The sequence below is a fragment of the Podarcis pityusensis genome (genome assembly GCF_964106645.2).
Source record: "Podarcis pityusensis genome assembly, chromosome: 4".
Lineage (NCBI taxonomy): Eukaryota > Metazoa > Chordata > Lepidosauria > Squamata > Lacertidae > Podarcis > Podarcis pityusensis.
The window spans coordinates 52638575-52654849 of NC_138027.1; the positions used below are offsets into that span (position 1 = coordinate 52638575).

General features: G+C 40.1%; 2 protein-coding genes across 10 annotated transcripts in view; both read right to left on the minus strand.

Annotated features, from left to right (window-relative positions):
* SYNJ1 (synaptojanin 1) overlaps positions 1 to 6269 on the minus strand; it is a 48012-nt gene extending 41743 nt beyond the window's left edge. For 7 of the 8 annotated variants that reach the window (XM_081003511.1, XM_081003512.1, XM_081003515.1 and 4 more), the window contains exons 1-2: positions 6156 to 6269; positions 1826 to 1971 (exon numbers count right to left, since the gene is read on the minus strand). In XM_081003511.1, coding sequence (XP_080859637.1) covers positions 1826 to 1971; positions 6156 to 6247 — 238 coding nt within the window. In that variant the 5' untranslated portion in view covers positions 6248 to 6269. Of the gene's footprint in view, positions 1 to 1825; positions 1972 to 6117 lie in introns of all 8 variants that reach the window. The other variant, XM_081003514.1, reaches the window with a different exon arrangement.
* Positions 6270 to 7830: 1561 nt separating this feature from the next.
* PAXBP1 (PAX3 and PAX7 binding protein 1) overlaps positions 7831 to 16275 on the minus strand; it is a 28548-nt gene continuing 20103 nt past the window's right edge. For both annotated transcript variants that reach the window (XM_081003582.1, XM_081003581.1), the window contains exons 15-18: positions 16169 to 16235; positions 11002 to 11148; positions 9632 to 9786; positions 7831 to 8852 (exon numbers count right to left, since the gene is read on the minus strand). In XM_081003582.1, coding sequence (XP_080859708.1) covers positions 8735 to 8852; positions 9632 to 9786; positions 11002 to 11148; positions 16169 to 16235 — 487 coding nt within the window. In that variant the 3' untranslated portion in view covers positions 7831 to 8734. The remainder of the gene's footprint in view (positions 8853 to 9631; positions 9787 to 11001; positions 11149 to 16168; positions 16236 to 16275) is intronic.

Below are 16275 nucleotides of genomic sequence, written 5' to 3' on the forward strand. Positions count from 1 at the left end.
CAAGCGAGGCAATGCTATTATGCCCTATGCCACTTCCCTCTAAATAAGTAGGACTAAATCTTTATCTCCATCTTTACTGGATATGTTGTTCAGCAAAGAAAAAGTTATCTATCCAGCTCATTAACACATGAAACTGTACCTTACATGCTTATGCATAGAATAACAACTTTGGGGATCTTTAATATAGAGAGCATTGTGTGACACTGAAGTTAGTGCACTATGTTATACCCAAATAATCATAATAATATCTTGCTTTCTTGGAGGAATTAAATAATAATAATAATAATAATAATAATAATAATTTATTATTTGTACCCCGCCCATCTGGCTGGGTTTCCCCAGCTACTCTGGGCGGCTTCCAACAAAGATGAAAAATACACTAAAATGTCACATATTAAAAACTTCCCTGAACAGGGCTGTTCAGGGAAGAATGTTGTAAGAAACAACATATGTTGCTATAAATTTAAATAAAATGTTATTTTACACAGAATTGTGGGAAATGAATAAAATGGTTTTGGAGCTTAAAGTGTCAAGAAAGACATGCAGAATAGTAAATTGGTTAGTTGTTAAAAGTTACACAGGCTACCCAAGTTCTGGACCATAAGCTCAAACAATTCCAGTTACACAGACAGATGGAGGGAGCAGAGCTCATCTTACATGGAACAAATGTGGGTGCTAAGGAGCCAGGAAAGTGGCTTTTTGAACAATTACATGGACTAAGAGATAGTGAGGTTGCAGAAAAGAGAAAGGTAGAGATGTTTTGCTCCACAGTGTCAGAACAGGGTGGGGAGCAGTCTCCAAGGCAAAATAAGCACCGTTAAATCGCCCCCTGAGTTAAAAACTATAGTTAAGGCAGCTGCAAGATGTCCAGTTGCAGGAAAGAAGCTTCCCGACAAGAATTAGCTCTAGAGCAAAGAGTTATTATCTTAATGAGGATGCTGGATGGAAAAGGTAACTAAATGCTAATTAACTCAAGCATCAAGTAGGTTACCAGACATCAACACAAATTTCCTCACGGCAGAGTGGCACAGGGGTCATGAAGAGCCTCTGGCCAGTCATAACTTAAACCCAGGTGTGCCATTTGAATTCTCTCATGGGAAAAGGCAGTAATATTTTCCTAAGAAATGCAAGTTTAGGCTTAAACCAATTACTGGTGGAAATTGCTTGTTCGAGGAAGCCCCCATTAGATATAGCAATGATTCTGGATACTAATTAGGCTTGCACTTACATTGCAGTAATTGCAAAAGTTTGTTTCTATGCATGGTTGCTATTATGGGAGAATATACTATTTAAACCAATGTTGTCTTCTCTTATATTGCAACGGCACCACACTAACTGCAGAGAGGAATGCCAAAAGAGACACCGTTCAGAGGCATGTGTAGCTTTCCAGTTGAATTGAGCTTCTAGGTTACAGGTTTGAACACAATGCTGAACTGCCTAGCTAAAAACAGATGTGAAAAGTTCTGATGTTCCTGCAGGCACACTGGAGGGTACCAGAGGAAAGATGAGCCCAAGGCTCATACTCAAAAATGCTAAACAGCCACAGTTTACCTTTACGTCTGCTTATGTTACAAATAGGATAAGTAGACTTTTAAGGCAAGTTTCAAGAAATAGCAATAAATTCAAAAATGTATTACTCTGAAAAATATAGTAGGGCAAAACACCTTTAAGCAAAAAAGACCAGGAAATATTCAAAGGACATTTAGATCACTGACACAACAGATATGGTGACTCAACATTTCTTCATCTGTTTTCATTTTTTAGCATTAGGAGTTTTTTAATTAAGTTAGCCATCTGCTTGTATTTGCAGAGTTTTGCTACTTACAGAGAACAGCCACAGCACCAGACTCGAACATGAGACATTCTTCCTTGTTTCTAGCTTCTACTATCACACTGAATGGCGGTGGGTCTAGCTTATGATAGATGCGATAACCTTTACTGAATGCCATTTTTCCTTTATCAGAGGCAGAACTGTGTAACAAAGTACAAAAAAAAGTGTTAGTGAAAGTTTCTCAACATTCAGAGACATCATTTCTAAAGCAGTGTGAAACTAACCTATCCAACTGGCACAGCTGCATTAATTTCTACTAGTGGGAACCCAAGAACTCTGCTGGAATGTGTTTTTAATATGCCTACCTTCTAGCATCCTTCCCATGTTGCAAGAACTACATCAGGATTAGTTAACAGAATCAACTTCAGTTGAATAACAGATATATACTACAGGTATATATGATAAATGTTTTTTATCATACAGGTATATGTGATAAATGTTTGCATGAAATATAAAAAGTTATGTAATGCAACTGGCTACAGTCACTCGTGCCCTATTCACTTCCAGGCTGCCTCATAGTGAGCTGCCTTCAAAGACAATTAAGGGCTTTTCTGATTTGACTAGAATGCAACTGCCTGGCTACTGACTGTAACATGACGGATCCATGTCGCTCTTGGAACATAAATGGCTACCTTACATAGAATCAGACCATTGGTTGATCTAGCTCAGTATTTTTCACTCAGACTGGTAGCAACTCTCTATGGTTTTAGATAGATGACCTTACAAGTACTACCTAGAGATGCTGGGTATTGAACCGGGAACTTTCTGAATGTGAAGCAAATGCTCTGCTAGTGAGCTACAGCCCTTTTCTGATTGTATATTACCTGCATTGATTACCAATTGTTTCTGGGCTCAATTCAAAGTGTAGTTATAACCTTTTAAACCTTAGCATCTTTGAACCAATGCATTTTAAGAATCTCCTTCACCCATCATAGCAATATGCCAAACCTTTGAACAGTCTACCACCCTGCTCCATTATGTGCTACCATGGTACATGGGGGGGGGGCATGAGGAGGAAGTCACCAATGGAATACCCTACCAAAGAAAGTATGTTTGGTCTCATCATTAGCCACCTTTTAATGAGCAACAACAACATGCCCCCTTTAATGTCTCTTTTGGTTGTTGCTTTTTTAAAAAAACTGCTTCACTGGGTACTGTTCTCAAACTGGCTTATTTTTATTGTTTACTCTAATTTTGTAATTATTTCAACTCATGCATCTGGACAGTGCATATTGTCTGGGTTATTTATTTTTAATACTCATCCATAATAAGTGGCTGGGGTGTTGTTGCTGTTTTGGGGGGTGATTTTTGAGGAAGAATACTTTTAGTATATTTGTTTTGTTTTAATGGATGTTATTGCGTACTGCATGCTGTTCACATAAATAGCTTCACTATGGGATTTCTTGTGTGAGAAGCAGTACATAAATTGAATTAATCTAATATTTTACAACATTATTTGTCATCTTGATAGAATGTTACTGCTTCATGAGAAAAATACAGTTCTCATACAAGCAAGTTCTTGGAATGGATTAATATACCGGTATCTAAATATTCATCAGATTCTTAATTGCCACAGTGCAACCTAAATGTGCATCTGCATCAGCTGCTTTCTGAGAATATATCCCAAGAGACTCAAGAAAAGTGAGTGTAGTCCATATCTTATGACATTCCTAATTACAGTTGCATATCATATTTTGTAGGAGGATCAGCACCATGCAAAACACATACTAATGTCTCCATAATTTTACAATGGATAAACAGGCATTAAAGAAACATTATTCTTGACAAGCTTGCTACATTTCTTTAAAAATGCTTACTCATGAGGTGATCCACTAATGGCACACACTCCAATTTGCCACTACAGTGGTGCCTCGCAAGACGAAAAGAATCCGTTCCGCGAGTCTCTTCGTCTCGCGGGTTTTTTCGTCTTGCGAAGCAAGCCCATTAGCGGTTTAGCGCTACAGTATTAGCGGCTTAGCGGATCAGCTGATAAGTGGCTTAGCGATCAGCTGTTAAGCGGCTTAAGATCAGCTGATAAGCGGCTTAGCGATCAGCTGTTAAGCGGCTTAGCCGATCAGCTGATAAGCGGTTTAGCAGCTTGGGGAAAAGGGGGGAAAAAGGAAAAAAACCCCGCAGGAACTCGCAAGACATTTTCGTCTTGCGAAGCAAGCACATAGGAAATTCGTTTTGCGAAGCACCTCCAAAACGGAAAACCCTTTCGTCTAGCGGGTTTTCCGTCTTGCGAGGCATTCGTCTTGCTGGGCACCACTGTATCTTATCAATTTTCAAGCACAATTCACAAGTGCTACAACCTGTCACTGTAATCAGCATGCTGCCTTGCCTCCTCCCAAGGATATCTACTTGCAAGAAGGCATCTCAAACCATATCAAGTGCAGGCTAGACATCTAACAAGTTTTCCTGTGCCTCTTCTTGGATCATATGAGCTGCAAACACCAAAAGACCATTTCCCAGAAGAAAGCTCACAGCAGTGAAGTACAAGCAGAAAAAAATAAACAGAAATAAAACCCAAAGGTTATGATGGTCTATGAACCAAATGAGACAAATAAGGTCATGAGGTATAAATAGGCAAAACTTATTTTATTTTGCACTTTCCAGAAACAATTGAAGGCATTTTGTTCTTAAAGACTTTATGGCTTGGATAAATGTCAGCATTGTATGTTTTCTGTCTTATTTTAAATGCATTTGTTGGTTTTCTGTCATTAACTGTTATAAATTATTTTCAGTGTATATTGCCTTGATGGTTGTTTAGAAGGCAATTAATTAATCAATGATGTTAAAAAACAATAAGAGTAACAATAACAATACCTTAAGAGTCAGATTATGTTTGTTTTTAAGTGTAGCAAGCTTAAAAACACAAATTAAGGGTTTAATATTTCATTACAATTGTGCATTCCACATATAATCAAACTGCTCAGTCAGGGCTTAACCTAAGCTAAGGATCATCAGGGCTCAGTTCTAGAAAATGATACTATATTTGCTTCAGTATGTTCTGCTACAGGATAGTTAACAAACACCTATTCTACATCCATACCCAGACAGATCAGACTTCCTGGCCTCTATCAGCAGCACACCAGGAGCACATAACACGTAATTTGGCACTTAATGTCAATATTCAGCTATGAAACTAGAAGCAACCAATTTATCACCCTATTTCCTTTTATGAATTACATCCCATGTGTATTTTATTTATTCTGTACAAGAAAGTATACCAGCAAGCAGCCTCAACCGCTCCCTCTCCATTGCTGCTTATGCATACATATTCATAAACCCCTAACGATTTCTTTTTAATTGTATCCAAAACATCTTTGTTATAAGAAGAGCGCCAAGCAGTGATTTTGCTTCTAGCATTTCAATGTTTATTCCCTTGTCATCTGTTATCACGGAAACACCGCATCACCGAGTACGGTAATCGGTTGCTCAATAGAACACAACCGAGAGAAAAATGATTAGTAATCATAGCAGTAAGGGGTGGGTGGGAAGCAGCGTATTTTATTTTTTTTAAGCGATTGTCTCGAGCAGTGAAAGCAACACTACGGGGATGCTACATAAAAAAATACGAAGTAGTGCAGAGACGCTTCCCGCAGCCACCTGCCTTGGCAGTTCCTTTCTCCCCACCTCCCACCTTGGCCCCGCACCCGCTTGAGAGGAAAAGCGACCCCCTCGCTTCCCCAGGACCGGGGAGGGGGAGTGGCAGCCCAGCGAAGCTCGACCCCCGCTTCGCCCCGGAGGAAGAGCGCCTGCTGCCACCACAACATGCCCGGCCTCCGTTTCTACAAGGCTAGAGGGGTTCTTTCCCCCGCTTCCAGGGGGGAAAAGAAAAAGCGGGGCAGGGCGGGGGCAAAAAGGGGAAAGCGAAGCAACCGGAAAAGGTTCGCGGTCTGCAGACAGTTATGAGGGAGCGAGACAGACGGCTCGGCTCCCTCGACAGGCACTCTGCTGCAGTAGGTGGGTGGGAAAGCGGGCACCCGCGAAGGGAGAATAATAATGATAATGATAATAATAATAATAATAATAGGAGCCGAACCCGCGTCGCCCTCCCCGTGACAGACCGAGGAAGAGCCGTGTGGGTGTCGGCGCGGCTCAAGAAGCGTCCATCTTGTGCCGAGGGAGCCGCTTCCCTTCTCCCTTCGCCAGCCCCGCCAAGGTGGCTCCGGCTTCCTACGCACCGCGGGGACTTAGGCTTGTCTACACGGAGGCAGGAGAAAGCGGGAAGTGGTGTGAGGATTTGGGGGGGGGGGAGGAGAGAGAGAGAAATATATACTGACGTCTCGCCTGCTCTCCTGCTCAGCTCAGCTTCCCTTACCGGCTCCTCCGCCACCTCCAGGGGCGCTTCTTCGTGCCGCTGCCTGAGGCGGCTGCCTCACTTCCTCTCTGGCAGGGCCACCGCTTCCGCATTGCACCGCCCCCCCTACACCCACACCGGAAGTAGTGCGGAGGTAGGGGAGGGGGAGCGGAGGGCAGCGCGAGCGCCGAAAGGGCGGGCGGGTTTCGTGCCAGCCGTTCGCCAAGGCGGCGGCGCGTCTTTGGCGCCTTACATAAGCGCCCCCTTTTCGCCCCTGAGGCCGCGGCTTGAGGGACGCTCTCTTGAGAGGAACCACTGAACTCAGTAGGGCTTACCTCCGAGTAGAAACGTCTCTCATTCAGCTTGGTAGACGCCGAAGCAGCGGGTTTTCACCCTCATCTCTTTCTGTTACCTGTCGTATGACAGGCTGCGGCGCTTGTGCCGAGCCTTGTTGTCCTGTTGACAGAAGGCACGACGAACGTTAAAATGACTAACCATCATCATAATAAAAGCACTCCTCCTCCCCGGTGCCTTTGCTGGGAGCAGGTTCTTACTCTTTAGTTAGGTTGGCTGCTGATGAATCACACCCACGGCCGGTTTTCAGACACACTCGGTCAAATACAAGGGGCAATTGCCTCGTTTCCCAAGGGGCCTTCCTGAATGGTACTAGACGTGTAAACATAGCATTTCAGACTACCCTTTGCAATTTTTTATTTTTTTTTGCTGTTGAAATATTTACCTCCTGAGAATGTTTGATCTGGCTGTCAAGGCTATATTACTACTAGAATCCTAAATGCTAAGCCTTTTCTATTGCAGTGTTTTAAAGCGACACTGGACTGCTCAGCCAAAATTATTTTTTTGCTGTGACCCCTGAATACCGTGACTATTTGAGCTTAATAACCGTTAATAGTTGTAGACTACGGTCCGTTAGTCACTTGCCTAGGAGTGGGCCTCACTGAACTCTTTCTTCACAGTAGACGTACATAGGGGTTAAAAAATATTTCAAGGTAAAATCCATTCCTACTGTTTTTGAAAGGCAGGCTACAAATGTTGCAAATAACTGTCTATCATTGCAGTCTAGCTTTTTTTTTTCTGCCTCCCCTTGCCTTCAACCTTCTTATTGCGAAAGGCTTTAGGACAGTCTTGCTCTATTTTTGGATGACACAAGTTACTTAACACTGTGAAGGTTAGATACAGTGCCAGAATTAGATTTTCCCAGCTGTCTGTATGCAGTTCCCAGTTAAGCTAGACTGTTGATTATGTTTTCAGCAGTGTGCATACGCTTGCAGCAAATTTAATAAATATATAAATGTGCAGCAAGCATATGCACACTGCTGAAATTTGAAGCACTTTACTTCTTCCCCCACTCTGTTGCTATGCTGCTGGGTGTTGGGGGGGGGGGTAACCATGGTCTGGATTAATATTACATCCATCCAACAAGACTAGTAATCAACTACTTTGGGGGTTTTTTTTTGGGGGGGGGGAACGACATGATCCTAGATTTAGTGCACTGCTACACCAGATCACGACTTGTTTGTTGTTAGCAGGGTGGTGGAAGGTGTACCATTAAACCATAGTTTACTGTAACTGCAGTTTAAAAAGGCTGTAGTATTAATACTATTGTCTGAGAATTTGATGTTGGTTGGCCTTATAACTGAAAATAATCAATGTAATAAATTCATAAAATGATTCAGTGTTCAAAAAGCAGACTGTACATTTAATATTTTCTTTACATCACATGACAGGAGCATCATCAAGTACAATGATCCAAAGTTATTTAATATTTCAATTTCTACTTTTCTCAAGTATAATATACTACACTTGAAGATAAGCAGACTATCTACAACAGTGACAATATTCTTCAGAATTCAAACTAATCTCAGTAGTAGCAAGCCATGACTCAAAAATAAAAGGATTTATTCTTTAAATATTAAACAATGCAACATTTTGGAATAGTCAATATTGTGACCATAGGATATAAACAAATATGTGGACATGGGGGAGGGTTAATAATCTGAATTATTAAATTGTGAGAAAATATATTGCCAGTAAGAGTTAAAGGAATAAAAAAAATTATACAATGAAGTGTCTTGAGTTTTAATTGTGACCATAATATTACCTAAATGCAGCTGTGAAATTTCAGCTATTTTTGTCACCAGTACATACACTTCAAACAACACTGTTACAATTTTGGACACTTCTTTACTCTTACCCAGGTCATACTATATTCACATATTTATGACCAATTTTATTACCAAATTACTGAATATCTTACTTTGAAATAAACCATTATTTCAAACATATAACTATGGGAATATAAATATTTGCAGATCAGTTAAATGAATTTTACAGTATAGAATTTCCTATTAACTAATGGGCAGTTTAGTGACTAGATGGCCACCATGTAGTATAAAAATTTTGTAAACAAGATGCAGTTTTCCTGGCTTCTTTTTCACTTTGAAGACATCAATACTCTTACAGATGCTGTATATAAGAATGCACTTTGTATTAAAAACAATCGTTTACAATATAAGAAAACTTTACATATGTACAAAATTACACCTCAGGAATGATTTTTAAAGCCCAGAATTAACAAAGTTTTATTTCCCTTCACTTAAATTTTTTAACTCTTTCACATTATGATCATTTGCAACTGTTGCAGCATGGTCCAGTGCTCGAATACTTGATAGAAGTTTTATTATCTGTTTTATATTCTCCCTAGGAAGAGAGGGAAGAACTTTAGTTAGTGCTTTTTGCAACTTACCATCTGTACTTTTCAGAAACAATTGAAGATACTGTTTTGACAAACTTTTCCACCTGGATTTTTATTTTTATTAAAAAATATTATAGCACCCAACTGTAAATAAAACCTCTAAGCAGTTTATGAAAAGGTCTCTGCCTTAGGTGTTCATTCTGTATTGTTTTTAATGTACCTTTAGGACATATTTTGGTACTGTTTACCTGTTTTAGAGTTTATTTGTAAATCGTCTTAAAACATGTAAAAGGAGATTAATAAATAATCTGCAGTAAAACTCAACTGTCTGATATGCAAAGATGAGGTACTGAATAAACCAGGATGCTGTACTGGTACACACAAACAGTAGGAAGACACTTATGTTTGTATCAAGCTGTTTGTGATTTTTAAATTAAATATACTATACACATGCTAATTTTCATTACAATAATATTTGTTAAGATCCAAAAAGTCTCATGTACAAATCTAAAATACTCTCATACTTAAAAGGATTCTTCAGATTCCCCACCCCCCACCCCTGCAGTCATCCTAAACCAACCTCCTCAACTTAACAACAGTTTATGGGATGTATGGGGAAAGACTCCTGCAAAGCCTAGTTTATGGCTTTTTGAATCCTGATTATATTTTATAAAGCCATCTTGAAATTTGTGATAAAATTAACAAATGGTAAATAAATACCTAAAATAATACAATAAAAACAATCACTACTTTTTAAACTGAAACAGTGTTAAAGATAGGTTACCTTGCATTTCTTTTTTCTACATCAGAGCTTCCAATGCTATTTCTGTATACTGTATCAGCAAGATGAACAAGATATCTACAGAGGTTTTCTAGATGTGATATTGTCTTACTTCCTTTAAGATTAGTGAACCACTGTTTAGGGAAACAACTGATTACCTATAGAATTGAGAAGAAAAGAGTGGTTTAGAGTATAAGGTTGAAGCAGCAATTACTGAGTCTGTTGTTTTTGACTTTGCTGTTTTTGTGTTTTAGTTGCTAGTTTGCTGAATTTCATCTGTGCTATAGGAATCTGCCTTTAAAGAGCTTACTCTGAAAGGCAATATATATGTGAACCTCTACCATTTTGGCTGGTTTCATTATCATGATTTTTATCATTGTTTATTATTATTCATAAAAGCACCTAATATGCATTCATATTGTACAAAAATATTAACAAGTCCTTGGCCAGATTCACGATTTAATTAAAATATTTCATATCACCTTTCAGCAACTGTCAATAAAAAACTTTGATATCCTTTGATATCAATTTATTTATTTTACCCAAAACATGGACAAACCCAAAGTCTTATAATTGTCAAGTGATCTCTGTGTAAGTGATAATATAAGAAAACATTAACATAAAAAAATTAGAAATAAAACCTGGCAGTTTCTGTGGCTGGCTGGTGTGGTAAGCTTTTTGCTGTACTATCCTTTCACTAAGTCAAGAAAGCAGGATATGTGGAGTTCTCGAATTTTTTTTGCAAAACAGTGCTATGTAAATATTTCAGAAAAGATAGTGACTTGGCTTAGGTCACTAAAGCAGGCTTCAGGGCTGAACCGAGATTTCAGTGTGGACTGTTGTTCACTTTTATACCCAACTTTCTAGCCATTACACAGCACAGCATCTTAATACATTTGCAGTATACCGGCCTGGTTCACACATCATATGTAAACAAACTATGGTTTAATGCGATCAAATATTGTTCTAGTGCACATTGCTGTAAAGCTCCAGAAAAGCTCCTCCCTGCTTCTGCCATATCACAGCTGGTTTGTTGTGTTGTCTGAACTATGACTCAGGCAACTGGGAAAAACAAACCACAGGTGGTCAGCCAAGAACAAACCATGGGTAATGTTTATGCTTTATATGGATAAAAACAAACGATGAGTCTGGCTTCAGGTGACATGACAGAACGGATTTCGGCTTCTTTTGTTTGTGACACAGCAGCAACAAGACTGCATGAACTTTTGAGCAGTGTGTACTAGGATGCTGATCCTTCATGTTAAGTCACAGTTTACTTTAAATCATGATTTCATGTGAACATGCAAATCAGGTCACTTAAAAAGGATGCTTAGCAATATAAATGAACGATTAAAAGTTACACTTTTACTTACACTTTGAGCTTTCTTAATGCTATCATCTCCATACTCAGAATTCTGGAAAGCCATAAGAATGTATCTATTTAGCAATCCATCTATTGATAACTCTTGTAAGGTTTTGTTGGAAAGGATTCCATGCCACTGCAGAAAGTTTCCTAATAACTGAACACAGATAATAAAAAGTTGAATATAAAAAGCAGAACTATTAAAATATACATCTTTTACATCTGCAGATAATTATCAATGAATGAAAACATTTCCATTTTAAATACAGAATTTAAATCTGAATTATATGAGCCATAAGTATCCATATTTTCTGCAAAGGGGTATTGTGTGTTATTAAAGAGGACTGCTAGCTCTCTTACTGGAGCAGGAATTTGTTCTAGCCTGAAGGGACAAATAACCAAACCTAACATTTCTGTAGTACAAATCAGTCAAAATTAAGCCTGGATACTACTGATTTCCATTAGAAGAAGTTACGCATTCTTCTTTTCTCAAGCAATATGTACTTTTATGGGAACCTATAAACCACAAAACATGAAATATTAAGTACTGCTGCCATCAGAAAAGTGGCCAAAATTCTCTATGTGGCAGCCACAATGACTGACCAGCTACAGAAATAAATTTGATTCCAGAGTGAGAATACATGCTATAAGTACTTCAGGACTTTGAATTAGGCCTGGAAACTAACTGGCAGCCACTGGAGTCGGGTCAGGATTGGTATTATATGCTCAACCCATCTTGCCCCAGTAAGCAACCTGGCCACTGAATTCTACACCAGCTGAAGTTTCTGAACCATCTTCAGAGGCAGCCCCATGTATAGCATTGCAGTAATCTAACATAGAGGTTATCAGAGCAGAGACGGTTAGGCTATCCCTGCCAGATAGGGGCACAGCTGGGCCACCAACTGAAGTTGATGGAAGGCGAGACTTCCGGGGGAGGCGCCTCCGGTAATGGCAGAATTCCTCTGACCGGGAGGAATCTGCTCCGTGGAAATCTGGGTCTGGCCGCCACGGCGAAGGTGGAGACCCGTTAAAATCACAGGCAGGAGAAGCCTGTGAACGTGGGATTCGGCGGGCACCTTTTGCGCCTCCCCCACTCGCGGGGAACCCCGGTTTTGGGGGCTCCGGAGCGACGTGGGGTGAGCGGCGCAGTGCATCGAATCGTCTGCTTCTTCCATGGAGCGAAGCCGCATAGCTGTTGCCGGAGAGCGCTGACCTTTTCCTGTGGACAATTTGACTTTAAAGTAATTACCCGTGAGCAGAGCTGAAACGGAAGAATTGGATTTCTAAAAGTTTAATTTGGTATCGTAACGGGGAGGTTCAAAACAGGAAGTCCGCCTTCCCTTTTTGTAAATAGACTGAGGCAATGAAGTTGCAAGCTGGAGTCTTGAAAGGTCTTTTGTAAAAGATCAAATTTCCAACGGTAAAGAACATTAAACCCCCCCTTGGAGGCAGGAGAAGAGAGGGGGAAGTTGCGGACTGAGTATGCCTGCGGGAGAGAGCGAAGAGGCTTAAAACACCGCCGCTCTGACCCTGGAAATGGGCTGCTAGTAAAACTGACGTTTTTTGGAATGTTCATTGACAGCACTTAGAACGTTCATTGACAGCTAGCTAAATAAGAGAAATACATTGTTTCTACTGTTTCCAGCTGCTTTAAAAAGGAGTAAAAGTAACTGAAAATTGAAACTAATTTGAAACTAACTTCGGATTGTTTAAAAGAGGATACTATTGACTTTTACAAATAGAAACTGTTTCGCCCTAGTGGAAGCCTTTGAAACTGGTTGATTTACAAGAGTTGGACTAGGGGAATTTCCAGCTGCAAGTTAAAAACCGTGAGACTCTGGGACTGACCTTGAATCTTTCAAATGCTATGGTAAATGGAAGAGGAAAAACAGACCAGTCAACTGTTGATAAAACATTAAGGTCTGGGAGGACTTGGTAACAATCCAGGAGAGGTCTATTATTAAGCCCTCCTGTTCTTTTTGTTGCTGTCTCTATACTAGTATATTTGAAACTAAGAGGAATGTCGACAGAAGAGGCTTTGGTGGCAGCATTATATAAGATAAATGACTCATTGGATCAGCTTCACAGGAAAATGGACAGGATAAATGCGAAGGTGGATGTTTCAATTGTTGAGGTTGACTTGAATGCAGGGAGTATGGACAATACCAATACAGAAACCACCCAGAAATTGATACAAGAACCTATTTTGATATGGCAAGCTGTGGAGGAAGTCAAGGAAAAAGCTGTTGCTGTTGAAGGTACAGAAACACAACTGGAGAGAAAGAGAAAGAGAGCCCCAGCCCTACAGAGGCAATTTGATGAACATAAGTTGACGTTTGCTATGACTGAATTTAAGGAAAAACAGACGAATTTGAGGATTAGAGTTCACCTTTGGTGGACATGCCCAAGGATTAAGACACTCTGGGAGATGATTCATAACGAAATGAAAAAGGTATTTAAATATACCCTTTTGAAGAAACCAGAGGCCTTTCTCCTGGGCATGGTCGGTCAATTGGTGTTAAAGAAGGATAGAATTTGTCTCATGTATGCAACAATAGCAGCAAGAATACTCATTGTGAAGTACTGGAAGACACAAGATTTATCTATCTGGGAAGAATGGCAGATGAAGTTGATGGACTATATGGAATTGACGGAAACGACTGGCAGAAATCCGAGACCAAGGAGAAGAGTCGGTGGAAGAAAACTGGAAAAAGTTTAAGACTATGTATAGAAATATTGTAAAAATAATGAATGTTAGAAAAATGTTGGAATGAAGTTATATACTTTAGTAGAAATGTTATAAGGAATTATCGTATTTTTCGCTATATAAGACGCACCAGACCATAAGAGGCACCTAGTTTTGGGAGGAGGAAAACAAGAAAAAAAATATTCTGAATCTCAGAAGCCAGAACAAGAGGGATCGCTGCACAGCGAAAGCAGCGATCCCTCTTGCTGTTCTGGCTTCTGGGATAGCTGCACAGCCTGCATTCACTCCATAAGACGCACACACGTTACCCCTTACTTTTTAGGAGGGAAAAAGTGAGTCTTATAGAGCAAAAAATACGGTAAGTATAAATAGAAATAGAGTATTAAAGGGAAAAATAAGATTAGAATATGTTAAGATAATTATAGGATAGAAAACAGAGGAAGATGGAAAGGAATTGCTGAAACAATTAATAGAAGTGGAATACAGAAAGGGAGGCGTGAGGAGGTCGTGGAAATAAGGGAATGAAAGTTAAGATAGTGAAATTGTTTTGTGTTTTAAATGGTTTGCGTCTTGTTTTGTTAATCTTATGTTTTTTCTCTTTTTTTCTTTGCTTTTTCTGTTTTATTGTGTTCAAATGGTTGGAAAATCAATAAATATTATTTTTTTAAAAAAATGAAGTTGATGGAAGGCATTCTGCACCACCAAGGCCACCTGAGCCTCAAACGACAGCAATAGATCCAGAAGTAAAGCTTAAAAAAAAGTAAGACCTAGAAGTACTCCCAAGCCCAAGTACCTGCTCTTTCAGAGGGAGTGTAACCCCATCAAGAGGACAGAACCTCCCATTCATCCAGTCTAAGGAATCACCCACTAAAAGTGCCTCAATCTTAGCCGGACTGAGCTTCATTTGATTGGCTTTCATCCAGTCCATTATTGAGGCAAGACAACAGTCCAGCACATCCACTCCCACACTTGCAGGTTTAAAGGAATAGAGCTGTCTGTGGTATTGCTGACAATGTACTCCAAAACTCCAGATGTCCCCACTCAGTGGTTTCATGTAGATGTTAAACAGCATGGGGAATAAAAGTGAACCCCGAGGAACCCAACATTGAAGGCTCATGGGGCTGAAAAGTGCTCCTCAAGCATCACTCTCTGGAAACCATCATCCAAGTAGGACTGAAACCACCACAAAGCGGTGCCACCTACCCTCAACTCAGCCAGCCACTTCAGGATACCAGGGTCAATGGTATCAAAAACCACTGAGAGGTCAAGGAGAATTAACAAGGACACATTTCCCCTGTCTCTCTCCTAACATAGGTAATCATACAGGACAAAGCAGTTTCTGTGCCAAAACTGGGCCTCAACCCTGATGAAAATGGATCTAGGAAATTTAGTAACAAACAGTTCCCTGGATTTTTATGCCTCATGAATTTCAAATTTCTTATTATAAACGGTTATTGATGTTTCAGATTCAGAACACTCAAAAATTTATTTTCTTTAACTGTATAAATAATTCATAGTTAAAAACTACATGTAACATTAGCACTTTCAAAAATGCACTTGTGCTACCACGTATATACAGTAACTTTAAATATACAACAGGGATGGAGTATGTGTGGCCCTCCAGATGTTGGACTTCAACTCCCATAAGCCCAAGTCAGCATCGTCAATGATCAGGGATGATGGAAGCTACAATAAGCATGGGGCGGGGAGGGGGGGGAATGACGACACCTTTTATGCCAAAGGGCTGCATTCTGTTACAGGTAACCTTGCAGGTGCTGTTTATCAGTAGTGGATGGGGACAGGTACAAAAGTGAGCAGCACAATGGGTGAGACTCTTACCTTTATACAGTAGGTCACAATCCACCCACACAAATGTCAGAACTTACACACACACACACACACCCCACACACTCCTCTCCATCTTCCTTCCAGACAAGCAAGAGGCATCATGACAGTTCAAGGACACATACTAGACCGGCAAAGGCACTTGCGGATGTGGCCTGTGGGAGGCTGTGTGGTCTAAGGAGTTTTGAGAGCACAGGCTTTAGAGAATAGTGCGTATGTGGTCTTCCATACACACAGCCTTTGGAATCCAACATATGCAACGAGACAGCCATGCACCATGATAATCTAAGACAAGTGTCCAAAACAGGACCCATGAGCACACATATGCCCTCCCCAAAGTTAGATTTAAAATAATTCTACTATACGCAGAACAGGTTGTGGTGTATACATGGTTGCAGGTGTGTGCGCTGCCCACAATTTTGCTGGTTTGAAATGTGCTTGGGGGCCAAAAAAGGTTGGTGACCCTGAGCTAAGGTCACAAATGCAGCAATGCTGGGTTTGGAGTCAGCATGCCTACTTTCTTCCACAAGCAAATTCACTTCACACTCAGAGTCAGTTACCAGTTATCAAAAGTAAACTTCAGTAGCGCTCCTAAGTCTGAAACTTCATCTGTTTGCTAGCTCACCTTCACTGAAGACCAAAACTGCCGCTGGAAAAACAAATAAGGACCAGAGTTCTTGTTTTCTAAGACACTGAAAAATAAAAGTTTTATTTAAACTTCAGTAGTATAGA